This window comes from Podarcis cretensis, assembly GCF_951804945.1.
Source record: "Podarcis cretensis genome assembly, chromosome: 11".
Classification (NCBI taxonomy): domain Eukaryota; kingdom Metazoa; phylum Chordata; class Lepidosauria; order Squamata; family Lacertidae; genus Podarcis; species Podarcis cretensis.
This window is the reverse complement of record NC_137180.1, coordinates 22654817-22677881: the sequence shown is the minus strand read 5'-3', so window position 1 is coordinate 22677881 and position 23065 is coordinate 22654817. Positions and strand designations below refer to the sequence as shown.

General features: G+C 43.5%; 1 protein-coding gene across 5 annotated transcripts in view; it reads right to left on the bottom strand.

The window, feature by feature from the left end:
• MCC (MCC regulator of WNT signaling pathway) overlaps positions 1–23065 on the bottom strand; it is a 215355-nt gene that overhangs the window by 33344 nt on the left and 158946 nt on the right. For all 5 annotated transcript variants that reach the window (XR_013843519.1, XM_079995390.1, XM_079995391.1 and 2 more), the window contains 3 exons: positions 18848–19054; positions 712–858; positions 280–369 (listed from right to left, as the gene is read on the bottom strand). Coding sequence is in view for 4 of the 5 variants with exons in the window: in XM_079995390.1 (XP_079851516.1) it covers positions 280–369; positions 712–858; positions 18848–19054 (444 nt within the window). In the remaining variant the exon portion in view is untranslated. The remainder of the gene's footprint in view (positions 1–279; positions 370–711; positions 859–18847; positions 19055–23065) is intronic.

The window sequence follows — 23065 nt, the reverse complement described above, 5'->3', positions numbered from 1 at the left end:
TACAATATATACAAATCCTTATGGAAGGATTATATGTTTGTAGCATTTATGTTTTTTTGTGGGGATACTCAGTACCAGCAAACCGCCCCCCCTCCCAGATATTAAAAGTGTGGCACTTATTGTAACAACTTCATGGTGAGTACAGGGACCGTTTTTGTTTCCCTTAAAAGAATATTATTTTAAATATATATTATTTCAATTTTTATACCACCCTTCATCCAAAGATCGCAAGGCAGTTCACGACATGAGCATAAATCCTATGTGATCATTAGCACTCACCCCTATGCTGCTGATTTCAGATCCCAGGACAGGACGGTCAGATGTTGAAGATTCCGATCTCGTCTTTGAGAGCTTTACTCGTTCAGCTATCTAGAAACGGGGGGAAAAAACCCCACCGCAAATATTAGGTGTCATATGTAGCTTTTGCACAGCTATGCAAATCCCTCCCCCTTCTTCACACATCCAGAAATTGTATGTTAAGTTGATTAATGTAAACTGGCATGTGTGTTGTGACTAACAGAGGCTTAAAATCCTTAGCACTTATCTCTCCCTGCAGCTCGAGTTTTCAGACTCACTTAGGATCCTTGTAAATTCTCCTGGCGCTCTGGCTCATGCTTCCCAGTTAATTGCACGCCTGCACAGCAGCTGCGCACAGCAAAGGCTGCATCTCCCAGATAATGAGAGGCACTGTGACAATGTACAAGGACTCACCTTGGCAATGGGGATGTCATTACTGCTGCTGCTGGTGCTCAGTTCTCCAGTGCTAGGGTTAATGGGACGGTTGGCAGGAGTAAGGCGGCCGGGACTTGATGGGCCAGTTGCCTGGACACTTTGTAAACGGGTCTGCAGTTCTCGAACCTGGAAGAACACACAATATTAAGACAAAGTCATTTGTTTTCCTTTGCACTTGGTCTGCTGAGCAGTCCTGGCTGCAGCAGCCAAACTCTGCTTTAGCCTGGGTTATTGATTTATTTGTTAAAGGAAGAAAAGCTTGAAAAAGTTCTAAAGCAAAACCTTTTCCATGGTGTCAGGGAACTGCCATCAGCTCAGAAGCGAGAAGTGGAAGAGCAGTTGTGTTAAAGGGAGCCTCCGAAGATCTTGCGAAGCAGTTCTTCCTGTGGCGAGGAAGGAAGCCCCGCCTCCAGTGGGGAAGGGGCGCAGGGATCAGAAGATGCTAGGGAGAGCCTCAATACCGAGCCTGAGCAAAGGGGAGGGGAGGCAAGTCCCCCTTTGCCAGCGCCCACGTTGTGCAGTAGGTAGGTTTGCGCACAGAGAGAGGAGAAGAAGGATGGGGGTCACATGACTGTTATGCTGGGGAAGGTATAAGGACCGCCCACTCCCAGATTCTGCTAGCGACTGAGCAGACATGGACTTGAGACACTCTGCACTGTAAGATAGTTTGTACAGATACTAAAGTCTGGAAAAGACAGGTTGGAGTCTTGCCTGTTTGCTCTCGAGCAACCACACCACCACCTGACACATTGGTTCTTCAGCTGCTACAAAGCAGTTTCTAGTACTACCAAGTTTTATGAAGCATGGACATATTTACTGAGAGCAATCTGTCTTTCTGGCCATATGAACACCTTTAGTTTGAGGTCAGATTCAATGAACACCACTGGAAGAAACACAAACAATGCATGTGGGTGGAAAAGCGGTGGATCCATTGTTGTCTTGTTCATTTCTTATATGCTACCGAGCAAGATGAATAGTTAACTCTTCATGAAAGTTGCAACGGTGAAAGGGGAGGAATAATTGTACTGGATCCCACAACTGTTATGTCCCCAGTCTTCAGATGAGTAAAATAACATGGACTTAGGCACATATTATGTATAAGCAAATATACAGGTATGTGCCACAAGAATTAGCCTTATTTAGATATACGTAAAAGCTGCGGATGTATGAATTCTTTATTTGAATTCTTTATTTCAGCTGAAGATTCCTTCCAGACCACAAACCATTTCAGGCTATTTCTCCCCGCCACATTGCATCATTGCAAAAGCGACCTGGCAGTAAGACATGGTGGGCAGGGGAGACTAATGAACCACGTAGAATCCATAGATGTGCCTCTGGAATTACCGTATTTTTCGTCCCATAGGATGCTCCGTCCCATAGGACGCACCTAGTTTTTTTGGGGGGAAATAAAGGAAAAAAATGTTTCCTTTATTTCCCCCCCCAAACCAGGTCGTGGGAAACCGAACCAGGTCGAGGAACAGCGGGATGGCGGCGCTGCGCCTCCCTGCTGTCCCCCGAGCTTGTGGGGCTGGCCGATGTCTGCCCGGCGCACGGGGCGCTCTGCTTCAGGGTGCCTCGTGCGCTGGGCTGCAGGCTGCTATCCGCAGCGTGGGAAGCCCTGCGGGGAACTCCTGCAGGGCTCCCCACGCTGTGGATGTCTGCCCGGCGCGAGGGGCGCTCTGCTTCAGGGTGCCCTTCGCGCCGGGTGGCAGGCTGCTATCCGCAGCGTGGGGAGCCCTGTGGGGAACTCCTGCAGGGTCCCCACGCTGCGGATGTCTGCCCGGCGCGAGGGGCACTCTGCTTTCAGCGCGCCCAGTGCTCCGGGAAGCAGGCTGCTATCCGCAGCCTAGACAGCCCTGCGGGAACTCCCGCAGGGCTACCTAGGCTGCGGATGTGTTCCCGAAGCCTGGAGAGCGAGAGAGGTCGGTGCGCACCGACCCCTCTCGCTCTCCAAGCTTCAGCGAAAGCCTGCATTCGCCCCATAGGACGCACCCAGATTTCCCCTTCATTTTTGGAGGGGAAACAGTGCGTCCTATAGGGCGAAAAATACGGTATGGCCAGAGTTCCCAGAAATTGATTTATGCATTCAATTTAGCAAAATGAATGCTAAACGTAAGGAGGAGGAAGAAGAGGAGGAGTTTGGACTTGATATCCCACTTTTCACTCCCCTTAAGGAGTCTCAAAGCGGCTAACCATCTCCTTTCCCTTCCTCCCCCACAACAAACACTCTGTGAGGTGAGTGAGGCTGAGAGACTTCTTAACCACTACACTACACTGGTTCTGTAGCACTATCAGCTTCACTAGGATTAACAGGTGGCAGTTAAGAAGTTTCAGTTCTCATATAATGTGCACTTCTAGCTTAGAGTTCACTCTGTTTCCCATTTCCAAAATGGTTCCATGTGTGTCAAAGGTAAAGGTAAAGGTACCCCTGCCCGTACGGGCCAGTCTTGCCAGACTCTAGGGTTGTGCGCTCATCTCACTCTATAGGCTGGGAGCCAGCGCTATCCACAGACACCTCCGGGTCACGTGGCCAGCGTGACAAGCTGCATCTGGCGAGCCAGCGCAGCACACGGAACGCCGTTTACCTTCCCACTGGTAAGCGGTCCCTATTTATCTACTTGCACCCGAGGGTGCTTTCGAACTGCTAGGTTGGCAGGCGCTGGGACCGAACGAATCCCCCTGCCGCAGGGATTCGAACCGCTGACCATGCGATCGGCAAGTCCTAGGCGCTGAGGTTTTACCCACAGCACCACCCGCGTCCCTTCTCCATGTGTGTCAAACTAGCTACTAAATCAATCTTGGTGCTTGCAAACTCCAATGCATGCTACAGAGAGCCCTCAAACCAGTAAGATGCTCACATGCACACAATGTTCTGCCCCAATGCAGGAAGACATTACAAATGAACCACGCAGTTCCACATTTGAATGTGTTACATCCGTGGTCATCTGAACCCAAAACAATAATTTACTTCCAGACCAGATCAAATGATTGGGACGATAATGAGCTTAAAGAAACACAGTGCAGTCCAGTTCGCTCATTCTTTTCTCTTGCCGCGCGCGAGAGAAGGAGGTGCCTGCGAAGAAAATCAGGGCATTATACAGATTAGAGACTTCTCCCCAGAATGTGACAAGCAAATGGATCCTCACTTTAATGGTGAGAGATAACTCACTACTCTGGTCAACTGGGGGGGGGGGGAGTCTGACTGGAGGAGCCAGTGTCAGCATGCAGGGTGGTGGGAAGCAGAAGAGAAACTGAGGATGCAAAGATTTTCAGGAGCTACTGATGAGGTGCCATGCTACCATCCTCCTGGCAGCAGGTAGTGTTCCACTAGGGTAGAGCAGAGGCAAGGATGGGGAGGGAGCCGCAGTGTGGTGCCATCTTACTGTGCCAGTCACTGCTGGGTATTCATTCACAAAAGAGTTAACAAAATCTAAGATTAAAGTAAGTTATTTAAAAAAGCAAACAAACTGTGCTTTATTTCACCATATCGAAGTACAAACATACATAGGCAGGCAACCCATTCTCAGAAATGCCTACACAACAAAGCTCAAAACAATAATAAATCTAACCAATTTAGTGCAAATGCCGAGAAGTAAATTGGAAGGTTCTTCTCAGCTACTAGGATAAATTGGCACCCCAACTTTCCATCTGTGAGCTGATTCAGACTATTTTCCCCAGCTTCATAAACCATGATTTATCCATCTGGAGGAAAGTGTCAGGATTGAATGTTCCTCCCCACCTCTCATAATAAGCTCCTGCCTTATAATCCTGGTTTATTCACCACGATTAAACCAGTTTCCTGGTTCAGATAGAACAGGGAATTGTGGCTCAACACATGCCAGGAATTGAGCACTGAAGCTGGTGCATGAAGTGAGGAGGAGTAAGGTGAAAGAGGAGCAGGCATGATGCTGGTCCCTGAATTTATGGTTTAAGAAGTCGGGAAAGATAATTTGAACTGGCTCTATGAATCTGTGTTACAGGATACTGAGCTAATGGTCTGCATATAATAAAGCAGTTTGAAATAATTATTTGTAGAGAAACATCCTAGGATGACCTCATTGCATTAAAAACCCAAAGTGATTGAAGTGTAAATAATTTATTTATACTTCAGAAGCTATAGTTAAAATGCAGCACTGCAGAGGAGATAAATGCTAGAAACACAGCAAATTAGAAAAGGGTACCCAACAAATCAGTGAAGTAACTCAAGACCCCCAAAGTTGCTGAACAACTGCATTGCTCTTATTATATGCAATTAAAAACAACAAAAAGGTATTAAAATAAAGCAGGCCTGACCTCAAAATGGCTTTAGGACTAGAAAAGGAAGGGGGGGGGGAAGCTTGCAAATGACATTTTTTGATGCAAGATTATAAGCTTTGCCCCGGACAAATACTTAAAGAAACAAATGGCCTTCTTCAGCACAGCAACTTGGGCCACAAGGGAAATCAAGAGATCATTTTTCCTGCACCACTAGCATAGAAAATAAAAGAAGAAGAAAGGAAATAAACATGCAGTCTGAAGGGGAAATTTCCTTGAAAGTCAAACTGTTTATTGAAACACATAAATATCCCTTCCGATTATAGCAGTGGACAGAATAAAGAAGTGTAGTGAGCTATAGTCCCTAAACCCAGAGGAACTTAAGTAAAAATGAGTTGTTACATATATACATAACTTGGCAGCTCATGAAGGACAGGATCCTTAGAAGCTCTACTCCGAAAAGATGATACTAATATTTGAGCTATGTGTTACACTAAGTACCCATATTTAAAAAGGATGCTTAGCATTATTCCTTCCTTCCCTTCTTCCAGCTTCATAGACTCTGACCCAGACTGGGAGAATGATGGGGACAAAGGGGGCTTAACCCAAAATTATTCCTCCTGGTTTCAATTCCCACCCAGAGCTGCTGTTTGCAGTAAAGCAACACCTTCAAGGGAAATAACATGATTTGCGGTAGGAAAATGTCATGTGAAGGAAACCCGCTCCCCACAGTTCCAATCTAGACCAGACCTTCATGCAGCTACTTTCCCCCTGAAAAACCATTACAGTGGTACTTCAAGTTACGAACTTAATTCGTTCCGGAGGTCCGTTCTTAACCCAAAACCGTTCTTAACCTGAGGCGTGCTTTCGCTAATGGGGCTTCCAACTGCCGCCGGCACACAATTTCCGTCCTCATCCTGGGGCAAAGTTTGTAACCCGAGGTACTACTTCTGGGTTAGCAGAGTTTGTAACCCGAGGTGTTTGTAACCTGAGGTACCACTGTAGTTGGTGCTAAGCACATGGATAAAAATGCACGCATGCTTAGTGTCATGTGCAACTTGTTCACATCACAACAGCTGAAATTCCCTCCTCTGCACAACTGTTAAAGATGTTGCAGCCCTCTTCTTTGCTTCTATTAGGGGCTCTTTCAGAAAGGTGTTTTCCCCCAGTCTGACCTGGAGATTTCACGGCTGGAAAGTGGAAGCCAGCCCTGTCAACTTGCAAAACTTGTGCTCGGCCAGAGAGTTCTGGTCCTTCGCAAAGCAAGCTTTGGTATGTGGTTTGAAACCAGGATTTCGGAAGGACTACCTTCTGCCTTGTGACTCTGATGCTCCACTGGAAGCATCAGAAGTATTGCTTCACGCTCTGTTACCACTGGAGTACTGAATGGTTAGTGTGCTAGCCTGGGTATTTTCAGGGGTGGCATCCAGGAGTCTTGATTGGCCCCCTTTTGATTTGTGTTTTGGTATGTTGTCAAAAGGGACACGGGGGTGCTGTGGGTTAAACCACAGATAGAGCTTGCCGATCAGAAGGTTGGCGGTTCAAATCCCTGTGACGGGGTGAGCTCCCGTTGCTCGGTCCCTGCTCCTACCAACCTAGCAGTTTGAAAGCACGTCAAAGTGCAAGTAGATAAATAGGTACCACTCCAGCGGGAAGGTAAACAGCGTTTCCGTGCGCTGCTCTGGTTCGCCAGAAGCGGCTTAGTCATGCTGGCCACATGACCCGGAAGCTGTACGCCGGCTCCCTCGGCCAATAAGCGAGATGAGCGCCGCAGCCCCAGAGTCAGTCACGACTGGACCTAATGGTCAGGGGTCCCTTTACCTTTATGTTGTCAAAAACACGGTTTTGCTGAGCTTCTGGTTTGGTTGAGTTTTGCTCCTTTCTGTTATTTTAACAGGCTGCTGGTCTTAGTATGGTCCATTAGTTTTGATTTCTGTATTGATGGCCTATCATTTTAACTGAAATCCTCAATATTCTGATATTCATTTGTACATGCGCACACACATATGGTAATCTGGATATATTTGGGGTGGCCAGAGTGGGGGAGGGAAGCTTGTTAAAATTTCAATGCTAAGTTAAAAGCCACTAACAACTTATCAAGCAGTGACTGCTAGCCATAATTATACACCATAAACAGCATTTATAACGGAAAGAAAAATATATGAGTAATATTCAAACCACACTTAGGGTGGAAAATCCTTTTTCAAGAAAGTTTAAAAATTGTAATCTAAGCAAATAATAAAACTACAGTATAGGGCGGGATTCGCTTAACGAACCCCGCCATTGGAAGCCCCTGCACAAGGACTTCCACTTGCAAAACAGGGTTTCCCCCTACCCCCTTCCTGTGCCCCCAAAATGGGCTCTGCAGGGGTTGTGATACCTCCCAGAATATAGGGGCGAGGAGAGGAGGATCACTACACCTGGAAACGTGCAACCATAGGAGCCAGCTTTTAGGGGGCAAAGGTCTTCGTGCTGCTCCAATACATTATTTGAAGGGGGCAGGCACCTCCGAAGTCATTGGGGATTGCTATTCAAATGGTGTGCATGTACCATGTTTTGTGACCAGTTATGCAGGGTGGAGGTTACCTGGGCACCCCCAATATTTTATTCCAATTGGCACCCTTGGCTGCAATGCTTGCACAGATAGAACATCTTTCATACACAGCATGATGCTGAATTCCACCCATAGTGCAGGGAGTAAGGTAAAGGACCCCTGGACGGTTAAGTCCAGCCAAAGGTGACTATGGGGTTGTGGCGCTCATCTCGCTTTCAGGCCGAGGGAGCCGGCCTTTGTCCGCAGACAGATTTCCGGGTCATGTGGCCAGCATGACTTAACTGCTTCTGGCACAATGGAACACCGTGACGGAAACCAGAGTGCACAGAAAAGCCGTTTACCTTCCTGCCGGAGTGGTACCTATTTATCTACTTGCACTTGCGTGCTTTCAAACTGCTAGGTTGGCAGGAGCTGGGACAGAGCAACGGGAGCTCATCCCATCGCGGGGATTTGAACCACCAACTTCTGATCGGCAAGCCCAAGATGCTCAGTGGTTTAGACAACAGCACCACCCGCGTCCCTTACCTTTACCTACTGGGAGTACTGTTGTTTGAAGAAGAAGAAGAAGAAGAAGAAGAAGAGTTTGGATTTGATATCCTGCTTTATCACTACCCGAAGGAGACTCAAAGTGGCTAACAATCTCTTGTCCCTTCCTCCCCTACAACAAACACTCTGTGAGGTGAGTGGGGCTGAGAGACTTCAAAGAAGTGTGACTGGCCCAAGGTCACCCAGCAGCTACATGTGGAGGAGTGGAGACGCGAACCCGGTTCACCAGATTACGGGCCTACCACTCTTAACCACTACACCACACTGGCTCTCACTGTTGTTCCTCACTGGGGCTGGGAGAGAAAGAAGGAAGAGAGGGAATTCATGGATCTAAAGCAGCAAATGTCACTGCAGCTGGCCCAATGTGTTGGTGAGAAAGTGGAAGTGATTAGGGAGGCAAGAGAGGTATTGCAGGCCAGGGTAGAGAGTAAGGAGCTGAAGAAAGCAAGCAGATCTCCCTGAGGAGCACAAAGAACACCTCCCCTGAGGCTCTGGAGGCTGTGTCACCTCTGTGAGGCCAAGCCAGCGGCAAACTTTCTATCTGTGTCAGCAGGAGCCTGACTGTGACCTTGTTCACACGCAAATCTAAGCCAAAATCCAAGAGAGATGAAATGGAAGAAATGAAATGACAGCAGATCATATACATAAGGCAAGTCAGTGGTGGTTCAGGAAGTAGCTTGCTGGCTCAGAAAAGTGAGTACACATTCTGATATATTAAATAAAAGAGTGGAACATAGCAAGAACAAGTGGTGGTGGGAAACAAGGTGAAACATCCATGGCCAACAGTACAGCTCTGAACTATGCAGACAGGAGATTTGAGGGGGTGGGTAAGGTCCACTTATAGGTGGGGAACCCACTGGTTTAGCGCACCATTTGTTAAAACCATTTGTGCAAGCAGTTTCTTCAGTTCAGAACTTCAAGGCTGGGGAAAAAAAGAAACCAACTGCGAAGGAAGGTTAAGGAGCCGTGTAGGTTAAAGAAGTGCAGAGTAGGGAGCATGGCACAATTAAAAGAGGAATGCCACTGCAAGGGAGGGTTAAAAACCCTACAGTGAGGAAGCAAGAGGAGGAAAGCAGAGCGTAAGTCTGGCTGCAGGGCTGGAGAAAAGAGAAATGATTTCTCTCCGCATAAATTTATGTTGTTGCTAAGAACTTCTTTTTTTAAGGCAGTTTGCATTTTCCATGCCAAGAAAAGGTAGCTGGGGAATGAATGGAGGGAGTGTTTTGAGGATCTAATAATCCATCAAATCTAAAAAAGAATTTGAGGAGAAAAATGTTTGCGGACAAAAGGAGGACATGGTAAAGAGATTACCCTGTTTATGGGCTTGCAAAAGAACAGAATAAAGAAAAATGGGAGATCTTAAGACTAGACAGCCACAAACACAGGATTCTTACTCACCGTATTTTTCGCTCTATAGGACTCACCTTGTTTTAGAGGGGGAGAACAAGAGAAAAAAAATCTCCCCCTCTCTGCACAGCGCCCCTTCAGTGAAGCGGCAGGAGAAACGGAGCCCCTTCCATTTCTCCGCACTCTGGAGGCTTCAGTGAAGGCAACCCGAAGCCTCCGGAGCGCGGCGGGAGCGCTCCCACTGCACTTCAGGGGCTTCACATTGCTATCGCTGAAGCCAAGGAGCCTGCATTTGCTCCATAAGACGCACACACATTTCCCCTTAATTTTTGGAAGGGAAAATGTGCGTCTTATAGAGCGAAAAATACGGTAGTTCTGGCATCAGCAACCTGCCACATGCGCACCTCTAAGGAGTGTATGTCTTATTCACAGCAGCCTTGGAGATGGCTTAGGCCCATTTTGGAGTATTGGTAACACCTACATGATTCTTCGTAGGTATCACATGAAGGAACTGATTAAATGAACTGGGACTTCCACATGGAACCTTTGCATGGGGCTGCCATGATTGCACAATTTGCAGCAGTTGTGCATACAGGCTATGCAGGGAACCACTGGTTCATACTATCAGGACACCCATGTGCACACACACACACCCCACCCAACTGTCAAACCTGTGCGCTCCTCCTGGTGACAACATGAGGTTTGCCAAGCAAGTGCTCAGGCCTGAGAACACTTCCAGGTCATTCTTAACTGTTCATCAGGTTAACACTCCACACTGCTTCCTATGGTTGCCGCCTTGGAATTGTTTCTCCAATGAGATTCACCAAAGCCCAACCAAGCAAATCACAGTGGCATAATAAGGTGTTGTCATCTGGGTCAGTAGCTAGGGTTTGTTTTGTACTATACTTAGCATTGCCTCGGCAAGCATAGAGCTGAAATAGGTCCTTCCATCTAAGACTATGGCAGGATGAATTAATGGTTTGCTGTCTTTTTTTAAAAAAATATGCTATTTAATTACAGACAAAAACCATCTCCCTGGGCAGAGAACGGCAATCCCTTGCAAGGCAGGAATCTCAACTAAAGCGTCCATGACAGATGGTCATCCAACCTCTGCTCAAAAATCTCCATGAAGGAGTGTCCATCACTTAAATGTTGTGACCCCCACACCCCACCAAGGTGATCCAAAAGTATAACATGGTAAATTGTATCTAAATATAATGTAAAATGTGACTCTTAAATTCATATGATTTTCAGTGTTTAGGTATGCAGCTGAAAAACTATACGCTAAACATCAGGTATTCTACAGTTTCTAAGTAAATACGTAGAAGACACAAACTTGACTAGAACTCTTAAAGTTGATTTCTAATGAAATTGTTAGCTACGCTTACTAAAGTAAATTTTAATCAGCAATTTCAGCAATAAGCTAGCAATAGCTGTAATTACCATACAAAAATTAGCCGAGAAATCTAAGCCTCTTGGGTTGTATCTTAATTAAAGAGAAATGTAGTTACTGCTAGTTCTCACTCCACTTTTTAATAAAGTGACAGTCAGGATCTGAACACTAATTTTAAGGTTTCTTGACCCGTATTATTATTATAGTATTATTGAACAGCTGCGATACCTTCGGTGTATCTTAAGAAATGAAAGTAGCGCTCTCTAATTCAAAGTCAATACACTTCCCAGGATTGATTTATTCACATGGGATACATGCTTCATGGATGAGTTGCCTGGAAGAATATAGCTCTCGTGTTCTATCACAATTATACTAGGCCAGAGTCACTTGAGCCTGTCTCGTTCTCAATTTATAATGCCTCAGTTATGCTCAGCATGAGGAGGACCTGTAGTTCCAAAACGAGCCGTGACAATGTTCATAAGGCGGAAAAAGTTACCTACTATTGTTTACTTTGCACATTCCCCTCGCTACATTTCTGGTCAATTTTACTTTAGAATTCAGTATGACTCTGTATATATACACATGTTTTTAATCCCTCCTCAGAGAGGCTAGATTTCAACACAGCCTCTTAGGAATTATGAGTGGCTTGCAGATATTGCGCACTTCAGCCTTCTCATAGCAAACCATATAACCACCAATGTATTATAAGTCTAAAAAAGTTTAAAAGGCCAGTTTAAAAACTAAGGCTGGTTTATTTTGTTGTGCATTTGATATTTGAAGTGCTTTGCCTCTATGATTTACAATTAGAATGCCACTTAGAAATAGAATTCCTTTGCCAATTGCTTATATGCATTTCTAGAGGTAACTAAGTTACACACACAAAGCAAATAAAACCAACTAAGAACATGAATTCACTAGCAAAAATTCTCCCCCAACCATTCTTTGCAGCTTAACTCAGAGCCCCCCCAAAAGCAACCCAAATAACCAGGTCTTAAAACTTCCAGAAGGTGGTTAGGCTTGAATTCTGAGCAAGTCTGTGTTGTAATGCCTTTTACACTCAGCTTTACAATAAAAGTGAAAATGAAACATTTTCAAAGAGCCTAGAAAACATCTAGATTGGTTAAAACAAACAAACCACCAACACAAGTTTTCATGCATGATGAGAACAGAGGAACGGCCAGTTGAACATTGTTCCCTTAAGCAGCATGTCTGTACGGTGATAGTAAAGATTGGTAAGAAAAATATGCTTAGCCTCATCCTGCTGCAAGATTCATGGGAGCACAGAGCACAGAGCCATTCCTGACCTAATACTATATATTAGGCTTCCTAAGGAGATTTGTCATGTCAGAGCTAACTTTTAGGAACTAACGTATTATTTAAAAAGCATTCAGAGGTCTTTTATAGGTGAGACACATTAGCTATTTGGTCTTATTTATCTATTCTGTGGCTATATTATACATATAATATTATATTATACATATAACCGCTTCTGCCAACCTAGCAGTTCGAAAGCACACCAGTGCAAGTAGATAAATAGGTACCACTGCGATGGGAAGGTAAATGGCGTTTCCATGCGCTCTGGCCACATGACCCGGAAAGCTGTCTGTGGACAAACATCGGCTTCCTCGGCCTAAAAGCGAGATGAGCGCCGCACCCCATAGTCGCCTTTGACTGGACTTAACCGTCCAGGGGTCCTTTACCTTTACCTTACATATATCCAATGCTTTTTTCCTTAAAAAATGTTTCGGGGTATTCTCATTTTCCTACTCATATTGAAATACTGCCCCTCAATGAGACCAAACTTAGATACACAAAATGTTTAGGGGTATGCATACCCCTGCGTCCCCCCAGAAAAAAAGCACTGCATATATTATATAATCCCCTTAGGCCATGTTAATAATTGTATAGTCCTACTCCCAATGCTAAACCTTAGGGTGAAGGGCAGACAATAAACAAATAAATAAAAACTGCAGTCAAATGTTAGACTGTTCACAATGTAATATTTGGGGGAAAGGTGCACACAATCTCCAGTATTATTGTTACTATTAATTTGATATCTCTTTGTTGGCCCATCTGTTTTGTTTGCAGACTTAAGTCACATCTGTATCTGCAATGACCGCCCAGTGTACAGACCAATAATATCTAACTGGACGTGGGTGGTGCTGTGGTCTAAACCACTGAGCTCTTGGGCTTGCTGATCAGAAGGTCGGCGGTTCAAATCCCTGCGACAAGGTGAGCTCCTGTTGCTCTGTCCCAGCTCCTGCCAACCTAACAGTTCGAAATCACACCAGTGCAAGTAGACAAATAGGTAAAGCTGTGGTGGGAAGGTAAACGGTGTTTCCGTGCGCTCTGGTTTTCGTCACGGTGTTCTGTGGACTTAACTGTTCAGGGGTCCTTTACCTTTTACCTTTACCTTACTATCTGTCAAAGTGACTCTTGTTAAGGAAAATAGTCCAACTTGCAACTAAGATGGAACCACTTTAGGCTGTTAAGCTAGTGCAAGTGTTTTCTTCCTCCTGGCAAGAAGCTCAAAGGAAAAAGAGTCAGTCTATAATTTCACTTATTCAGCTCTGTTTAAATAATTTTTAGGGGTTTCCCATGAAGAACTAAGAGATTTTATTTTCCTTGATAAAACAAATACTTTGCCTCCTACTGGTGTTTAACTGAGTTATAATCAACTATTATATTGGTCTGCATGCTTTCAGTCTGACTCTTCTTTGGTTTACATGAATTTTCAAGATTATTTATCTAAGGTCATTCCAAAGTAGAGAAAGAGGACCAGTCACTGGATGGTGTGCATTTAAACAAACACACACGCACACCCGACATGGCAGACTGAAGCGCAAGGAGAGGAGAACATTTCTAGTCTTTGGCCAGGCAATATTACCATTCAGCTTACTTGCTCTCCTAGATTTTGCATTGAGCTTACAGAGAAACTAGATCTCCCTACAGACAGAGTTGCCCTATAGAGCATTGTACATGTTATTGCTTTCCTGGAAATAAGCAGTCCACGTGTTTGCCCAAAAACAAAGATGCGTATTTTGCTAGAAGCGGTTTCTACAGGTCACAAACAACTCCAGTATTCAGGGTGCTCTCTTTGTCTATGGCTATTTTGCACAGAGGTAACACTACATTATGGACACCCTACAGAAGTAAGTAATTACCTCATTTACTAATGACCTGCAAGGGATAAAAATCCATACACATGTCATTTCTTAGTTATTGCACTGCAAAGCAGCACAATCTGTTAACTGAATGCATTAAATATCTAATTTAATTAAACCTCTAACAAGGCTCCGAAACCCCATTGAGAGCACTTTGTTTGATTACAGACACTGGGCTAAGGCAATAGCCCTATTGATTTGCTCGGCTCCAACTACTTTTATCTACCCAATTTAGTGTGTGTAAAACAAACAAACAAAAAACTAATTTTTTTTTTTTGCAAGGGCTCCTTTCCTCACCCTCTGGGGAAATAATATAAAGTGACTCTTGGTTCACGGATGCATATATAAAATATTTAGTAGGTCAAAGAAAACATTTATTTGTGTGGCAGCTATTGACTGCATTACAGATGCAGATAAACTCCCTAGTGCTCACCATTACATAGTGTGGCTGACATGGACATCTGTAATAAACAGACTCCTCTCAGGGGAAATAAACCCACTGCTCACCAAATTAGCATACAGTTCACAGCACAGGACTTCACTATTTTCCAATAACCCAAAAGAAGGATAAAGGTAGAAGTAATGATCAATTCTGTGATTACCGATCTGGAATTGTCCCTTCATATTTTAATGTCCAACACTGAAGGGAAGAAGACACTCCTCTTTGGTTACAAAGCAGTTTCTTTTGCAGTCCCAAGAAGATCCTACCATACTGCTCACCTCTCTTAGAGAGAGGTGAACAGATGTGGGGTGGGAAAAAGAACAACAGCACAGTCGGGCCAACGTTTTATTTTAAGCCATTCATTGCCATAAGTTGTGGGCATTAGACACACCCATGGGGAAAAGTTTTTTCAATGATTATAAACAACGACTGTGGCGTTTGCCCTCCTAGGTGTGTGACATCATACTGGGTTCATAAGGAAAGGGTTAAAATGACCAACCTATAGGAACCCAAGGGGAGGAGTTAGAGTTGTTAAGAAGTCTGTCTGGAGTTAGAGAAGGGAGAGGGAGGATAAGTCTGTGAGTTGGGCTAGTTTGATGTGAGAGAGTGAGAGAATCTGTTAAGAGGAATCAGTTAAACAGCTGGGATTAGAAGGTATTAGGAAGGTATAGGTCAGTAAAGAAACTAAGATTAAGAAACTGACAAGAAAAATTATCTGAAACCATAAACTTGTTAATGCTTATAAAATAAACTTGTTTATTTGGTTTAATGTTCACAACTGTCTGGACATATACATCTGCTTGTGTATTAAATTTGTTTAATAATTTAAAATATAAAATACGTTAATTGTGCGATTATATATATTTAATTAGCTATATTAACTGTGTATATTAAATTATATTGAATATATTGCAAACACTTTAATTTACGATATGGAGTTTTAATTCGGTGTGTGGCTCACTTGGGATGAAAAGTCGTCCTGAGCTACAATGACCAGCTGCAAAAAAAAAGGGGGGGGAGAGAGAGTTCAAAGCTCCCACACATTTAGTAGTTTTGTAGAAAAAGATTATTCCTTTAGGTTACCCACAGTTCTCTGAAGATATCCATAGCTATAAACTAACTTGCATTCCTTTCAACATCGTAATCCTTTCTTATTAGGCCTGCAATGACTTCCGCAACATGACTGTAGAATCAAAAACACATGGATATTTGGAAAACATAGTCACAAAAAGAAATAGTTACAAAAGCAGATTATTACATCCAATCCCTTTGATGCAAAGACAACTCAGGATTTGATGTTATTTCCTTGTCACAATTCAAAACATTTTTAGTTGTGTATCCTCTCGGCTAGCTTAGTATCTGATTAAGTGGAATGTGGTCCATGAAACCTTATAGTGTAATAAATTTGTTAGCATATAAGGTGCACCAGCAAACTTTGCTGTTTTTGCAAAAACTACCCTTCCAGAAATGTAACTTCTACATCCACATTTCTCACCTCCTGCTTTCTGACTGTGACAATCTGCTGGTCTGGTGATTAATTTTCAGCAACACCGGGGTTAGAATACCCAGCACCGTGTCAATCATGTGTCAACTGTGTGTCAGTAAGAAGACAGGTCTATATAACCAAGCTAATTTATCTAATTAAGATCAGCTGTTGGAGAACAGGGTAGAAGAAAGAAGCTCTAATAAGCATCCAAGGAAGAAAGGAATGGAGGTGGGAATAAACAGTAGAGGAATTAAACACCTGAACCTCAGAAAAACACTTGTGTACTCTTCCTCTGGGTAATGAACCTTAACTCTCCCACCAGCTGGCACAAAAGGCCATTAGACTGCCACAAGGCTAGATGGAAACTGATGATTTGTTCATGCATCTCCTTTCTGGACAGGCCAGTTTAAGACAATATATCATCTTCACTACCTTGAAAACCAGATTTTGGCTGGATCTAAACAGAAAATCTCAAAGACACAGATCTGAATTAAAACTCTTTCAAATAGGTGTTACAATCCACAGCAAAAAAATTGTCCACAGCTTTGAAGGAGAATAAGAGAGGACTGCTTTAAACGCTTTGGCCAAGAAGTGGTAAATATATTTAAGTGAACACTATAAAATGCATTCCCACTGCCAACAAGTGCTCTTCCTTGAAATGAAAAAAAGGGAAACACCCTACAAAACATCTGTGATTTTTTTCCCCATGCAAGGATACATAAATGTGCCAAATCTTCAAACACAGATGGATTAAGGCAGCTTCCCTGGAGACATCGTATAGATGCCTAAGAGTTACGGTCTCAGAACCAAGACCAGACAGGGACCTGCAACTTTCAGATTCATTTTGGGCTGCAGGAAGATGAGCATGGAATGGAACAAGCAGGGAAAGGGTGGGGCTTTAAGAGTTATAGGGTGAGGGGCAAAGGGAGGGTACTTGGAGGAATGAAGATCACACCCACACCATGCATTTAAAGCATACTTATAAGAATGGCTTTCCTCAAAGAATTCTGGGAACTGTACCCCTCACAGAGCTAGAATTCCTGGCAGATGAGACTTCCACACAGATTCATACAACTGCTTTGAGAACACTTTTAAAACGTTGCAGCTCTGGTTATCTAACTAAACAACATAGCAGGTTACACATGCAATCTGTTTCAGTAACTGAACACACACACATTAGACTGTACTGGACTGAAGCTTTGAGTGAGATGGTTTCTGCAAATGAATACTACAAGTGTGAAAATAGTGAATGACAAAGTCTAACACAGCCCAGGAAAAAAACCACAAGTGCCTTTAGAAATTAGTTTTTTGATGATCCTTGGGCAACAATAATGCATACAATCAACAAGGACTTGAGCCAGAAATGAGCCATTCAGTCACCAATTCATGACAACTGCTTCAAATTAAAAGTAAGAGAAGACTGGTTTTCTTCTAACTCAAATTAGCACAATAATAAAAACACACACTTTAGACTTCTTGTGTTCACAAGGGGAGTGGGAAGAGAAGAGTTCCGCACTGGAATATACAGTCGTACCTTGGTTGTCAAACACCTTGGTACTCGTACATTTCGGCTCCTGAACGATTGAAACCCGGAATCGAGTGTTCTGGTTTTTGAACGTTTATTTGGAAGTCTAACATCCAATGTGCCTTCCGCTATTGTTTCTGGTGCGCCTGCACAATTGGAAGGCAATCGGAAGCCGCGCCTTGGTTTCCGAACGTTTCAGAAGTCGAATGGACTTCTGGAACACAGTCTATTCGAAAACCAAGGTATGACTGTACTCTAGAAAAGGGATGGGGAACCTGTGGCCCTGCATATATTGTTGAAACAGATGAAGATCTGCTGTATCTTTCTACTAGCAAGTTTATGCACAAGCTCCCGTGTTATGTATTGCATCTTAGATACAATAAAGGGAAGCTCTTCTGGCAAAAACACTTCTCTTCATCCAGACCTTTGGCTAATTATCTAATCTATGGCCTTTTAAACTGTGGGTGGGGGTGTTATTTTGTTTGTTTGTTACTGTGTTATATATTTTTGTTTCATGTAGGTAGCCGTGTTGGTCTGATGCAGTCGAAATAAATTAAAGATTAAAAAATTGTCCAGTAGCACTTTAGAGACCAACTAAATTTGTTCTGGGTATAGCTTTGGTGTGCATGCACACTTCTTCAGATTCAGAAGTGTGCATGCACACCAAAGCTTATACCCATAACAAACTTAGTTGGTCTCTAAGGTGCTACTGGACAATCTTTTAATTTTTTATATATTCTTGTGTTTTAAGACTGTAAACAGCCCTGTGATCTTCAGATGAAGGGTGGTATATATTATTTTATTATTATTATTATTATTATTATTATTATTATTATTATTAACAACAACAACACATGCTTCAGCACATTATATTGAAATTTTTCGGAAAGTGTTATCATTTGGTATCTCGGTTGTTCAAGGAAAGGTCAAGCCTTCTATCAAGTTTTTCCAATTCAAATCTCTATACAGGTGCACCCCTCCTTCCGTGGGGGTTATGTTTGGGGCTTCCATGTGCATAGGTGAAAAGAGCCTAAGTGGGCAGTACTCTCTAAAAAGCCTCTAAACCCCTTTCTGTTGCTCCCGTCCAAAAATACTATCAAAAAACCCAACAACAACCACAACTAAAATTGTGGTCATGCATGAGTCGGTCACACGGAAACTGGGGAACACCTGTATATGATAATGTGCTGAGCAGATGAGGCTGGGCAACTGAAGAAATTCAATAGGTTGAAGAAAGAATCCATTAGAACTACACGGCAGATGAGGAAGCAAAACAGTAAATGCCTTGAGAAATGGAGCCTGGAAGCGAGGATCCTGCCTGCTCCCAACTCCTTTTATATTCTGATAAAATATTCTTAACGTTTCTATAGCGGAGTGTGGCACATAAGTGGTTATTGGCCTCACCCTTCTGCGCAATCTGTCTCGTTCCTCCCGGATGGCGTTCATGGTGGCCTTCGTCCTGTTTAGCTCCTCCTCCTTGCTGCACAGCATTGCCGTAAGGCTCTCGTTCTCTTCCCTCAAGCCCGCGAGTTCCTTCTCCCAGCGAGACCTCTCTTCAGCCAGGTTGGGATACAGGTCCCGCCCGAGCACACCTTCAATCTCTTCGACTGTCTGCAGAATATTTTAAAGGAACAATAATTCATACACGAAACACTATATGTATTATTCACACTAATGGACACATTTCAGTTTGCTCTTTTCCATTTTACAGAAGCCATTTTAATTAGCAAATGCCAGCATTGTTTTGAAGAAAAAAAAGAAGCAATTAAAAAAAATTGTCATTTTTGTTTACATCTTGCAATATTAATGGAAGCAACTGCAAACCTGTGGCATTTAGAGTGCATTAGGCATCAAACACACTGATTAAGGTGAAAAACAGGAAAGAGTGCACTTAATCCGTTGATATACAAAGTGGACTGCTGCTTTGGTGAACTAATTGAGCAAAACCAAAGCTGCAGTTGACCAGATGAGTGGTGACAACCCACTAACAAAATGTTGCAGATCACTGACTGGAGGCTTTGAGAACATTAAAAGATGCCTGCTGGATCAGACCAAAGGCCCACCTAATCCAGCATCCTTTTCTCCCAAATGCCTTTGGGAAGTCCATGCAAAGGACATGAAGGCAATACATGACATGAAGGCCTGAAACTTGCAAGGGGCTTACGTTACAGGGGTCTGCACGCAAAGTCAGAGGGACCCCCCCCAAAAAAACCGCTCTCCTGCATGACCATTTCTACCTGTCTGATGCTGCCAAGCTGAGCGGGTGAGATCGCAGGAACCTTGCAGGCTCTTCCAGAGCCCTCACAAATCTTCCAAAAGGCTGGTAAGCAAGGTAGAGAGCTGAAAAAGGTCTCCATAGCAGGAAAGCTTGGTGCAGAAAGCGCTTTTAAAGCCCTCTAGGAAGGTCACGTGACCTCTCTGATGGTTTTTCACCTGTCTCCCATCTTCTTTCAGCAACTGGTATTCAGGAACATATTGCCTCTGATACAGGAAGCAGTCTGCCGTCATAATGGCTAATCTTATGCTCCACAGATATATCTAAACCACTTTTAAAGCTGTGCACGTTAGAATCATAGAATTGTAGAGCTGGAAGGGACCACGAGGGTCATCTAGGCCGACCTCCTGCAATGGAGGAATATTTTGCCCAATGTGGGATTTGAACCCACAACCCTGAAATTAAGGTCTCATGCTCTACCAACTACATCTTATGTTAGTGAAGGATAGGATAGAAGCAGTCTGCCCCACCATAAACGTTCAGACTGAAAGGTGTGCCATACTGCCATTTAAATCTACCAACTGCACATGGCTGAGTTCTGATTTAAGGAAATACTCTGTATTTCTACTGGAAGATGTCAAAGCTGAGCAACAGAGAGAAAACTATCCAAGCCTGTAACCAAAGAGTGCTGAACCGGAGAAATCTGCAATACACTGTCTAAGCCTAAGGTGAGAGGCAGTAGCATTTTAAATAGAAAATTAGTTTGCAAAAGCAGCAATCCACTTCATAGAGTTCCTCTTTCATAGGACGAACTAGACTGCATGTGGGTGGAAATGAATAGAAGAAGCACATTTTATTTTAGTTAGTTCTTCGTTTCAAACAATGAAACCTACCATTATGTTTGCGGGAAGGTTTCTTTCTGGATTACCTTCCCAGTTTGCTCATTATTCATTATATTTATATACACATTTTCCTCATCATTTCTAATACCTAGCGAAGTTCTGAAACTAAATCCATCCACCTCCATCCTCAGAGGTTTTGGCATCCTGGATGCGTGGGTGAACTTCATTTTTGAAGTGTGACGGAGGAAATAAAACAAGAAGACTTTGGGAGAAGTAAAGAAGCAAAAGGCACCTGAATTCTTCCCCTTTGACAAGAATTGCAATACAGAGGAAAACCCAAAGAGGATGAAAATAACTTGACCGGAATAATAATGTATATAGTAACGATACTTCTACCTTGCTTCCCAGCAATGCTTTTACAAAGCATAACACATAATACCAAAACACACAGAATAAATCAATACCATTTAAAATAGTTGAAATTAAGTCTGCATGCACGGCCCAGAAGCTTCAGCTAGTGCAGAATCCTGCAGCTAGACCGATGATTACCGTATTGCCAGCACATGGCACCAGTGTTGAAAGACCTACACTGGCTTCCTTTCCACTATTGGGTCAGCCAGGTTAAAGCTTCTTGTACTAGCATACAAAGGCCTGAACAACTTGGGCTCAGAAAAGCCACTTTACCCCATATGTCCCAAGTTAAACACTGAAATCATCTGGGGAAGCGCTATTAGTGATACGCAATCGACCAGAAGCACGGCTGACACCAATAAGGAGTCATAACTTCGCTACAGAAGACCCAACTCTACGGAAGGCCTGGGGTGAGAGGAATGTTTTCATCTGGCACCTAAAGATATGTAATGAAGGTGCTAGGTGAGTCTCCCTGGGAAGAGCATCCCACAAATGGAAAGCCACTGCAGAGGTCTGTTCTCATGTGACCACCCTCTGGACCTCTTGTGGAGAAGGCACACAAAGGGCCTCAGATGATGGCTGCAGGGTCCTGGTTGGTTTCCATGAGGAGAGGTGGACCTTGAGGTACTGCGGTTCTAGGCCATTTATAGGTCAAAACCAGCACTTTGACTTGGGCCCAGAAGCTAACTGGCAGCCAGGCAGTCGGGCCAGAATCACTGGAATATGCTCAAACTGCCTTGCCCCCCAAATTTTGTATACTGTATTTTTCTTTCTCCGAGCTACTTTTAGACATATGATGAAAAGCAGGGTATAAATTTCTTAAAAGTGTGGACTGTTTCAATTCAGTGTTCCACTCAGTCAACCTGCCTGCCCTGCCCTCTTCCAAGATACTCTACTCTACCCACACACCTCGTTTTTCTGTCCCCCTACTCCAACACTCAGTTAAAATTATTTAGGCCTCGTTTTTGGTCTTGTTCCCCACCTTTTTTTTTGTACTTCTGCAGATCTTGGGGTTCCTCCAAGCTTTCTGACGTTTTCTACACGGAAAATATGAAGGCTATATAAAGGAGCTACAAGTGAATAATGAGTTTGCTATTAATATATATCAGGCATAGGCAAACTCCGGCCCGCCATATGTTTGGGACTACAATTCCCATCATCCCTGACCACTGGTCCTGTTAGCTAGGGGTGATGGGAATTGTAGTCCCAAGCATCTGGAGGACCAGAATTTGCCTATGCCTGGTATATATCCTAAGAGAGGGCAGCTTAGGGGTGAGACGGGCCTTCCTAGGCAATGAATTCAGTATGTGGGGTGCTCCTGTTTAAAAGGTTCTAATCCAAGGGAGGGGTGCATTCAACCTGTGGGTTTAATTATGCCTTCCAGCCCTCTCCATTTAGCTCATAAAGCCATTTTTGCCAAAAACCAAACCCAGCTGTTCTACCCCTGACTTCAAGTATGGAGTCAAAAGAGGGGTTTCAGTGCTTTGCAAGTTCCACTACCCCTCTTTTTTGCTTTGAGACTTTTTGTTTCTAAAAAGGAGATAGCAACAAGTAGCTAAGCTGGAGAGTCAAACTTTTTATCCTTTCCTACACAAGGAGGCTCACTCAGTTGGAGCTTAGCCTATTCGAAAAGTAGTATCTTAAACAAGCAATGCATTTTTAAAAATGTATATAACCATTCAGATAACCTATCTTGATTCAAGGCCCTTTCTGTCTGCAAAGCAGGGAAATGTTTACTTACACAAACCAGATTTCACTTCCGTCAAACATTTACCAGCGCTGTTAACACTCAGAACTAAATGTGCACTGTAAGCTGCTTCTCAGTGTGCTTTAGCTATGCAGCACTATTCAAAGTACAAAAATAAAATCACCAGGGGACTTTTCATAGCTCTGACAATGTCTCTCTTCAAATGCCAATGAAGTATGGAATTTAGGGAAGTACAGAAGGTGAGAAGAGTCTATGTGAATCATCTTTTATATGCAAACTACATGCGCTCAGACATCTCTCCCTTTAGAGGAATTTTGCAGTGTCTCTTCTATCTTCCATAATTTTACCCTATAGGCCACATTTCATATTTATTGTGAAAGTAAAGCAAATGCTAAAGTATACCATCTCAGGGATGAATTGAGAATTACTGCCAGCCCCTTACTATC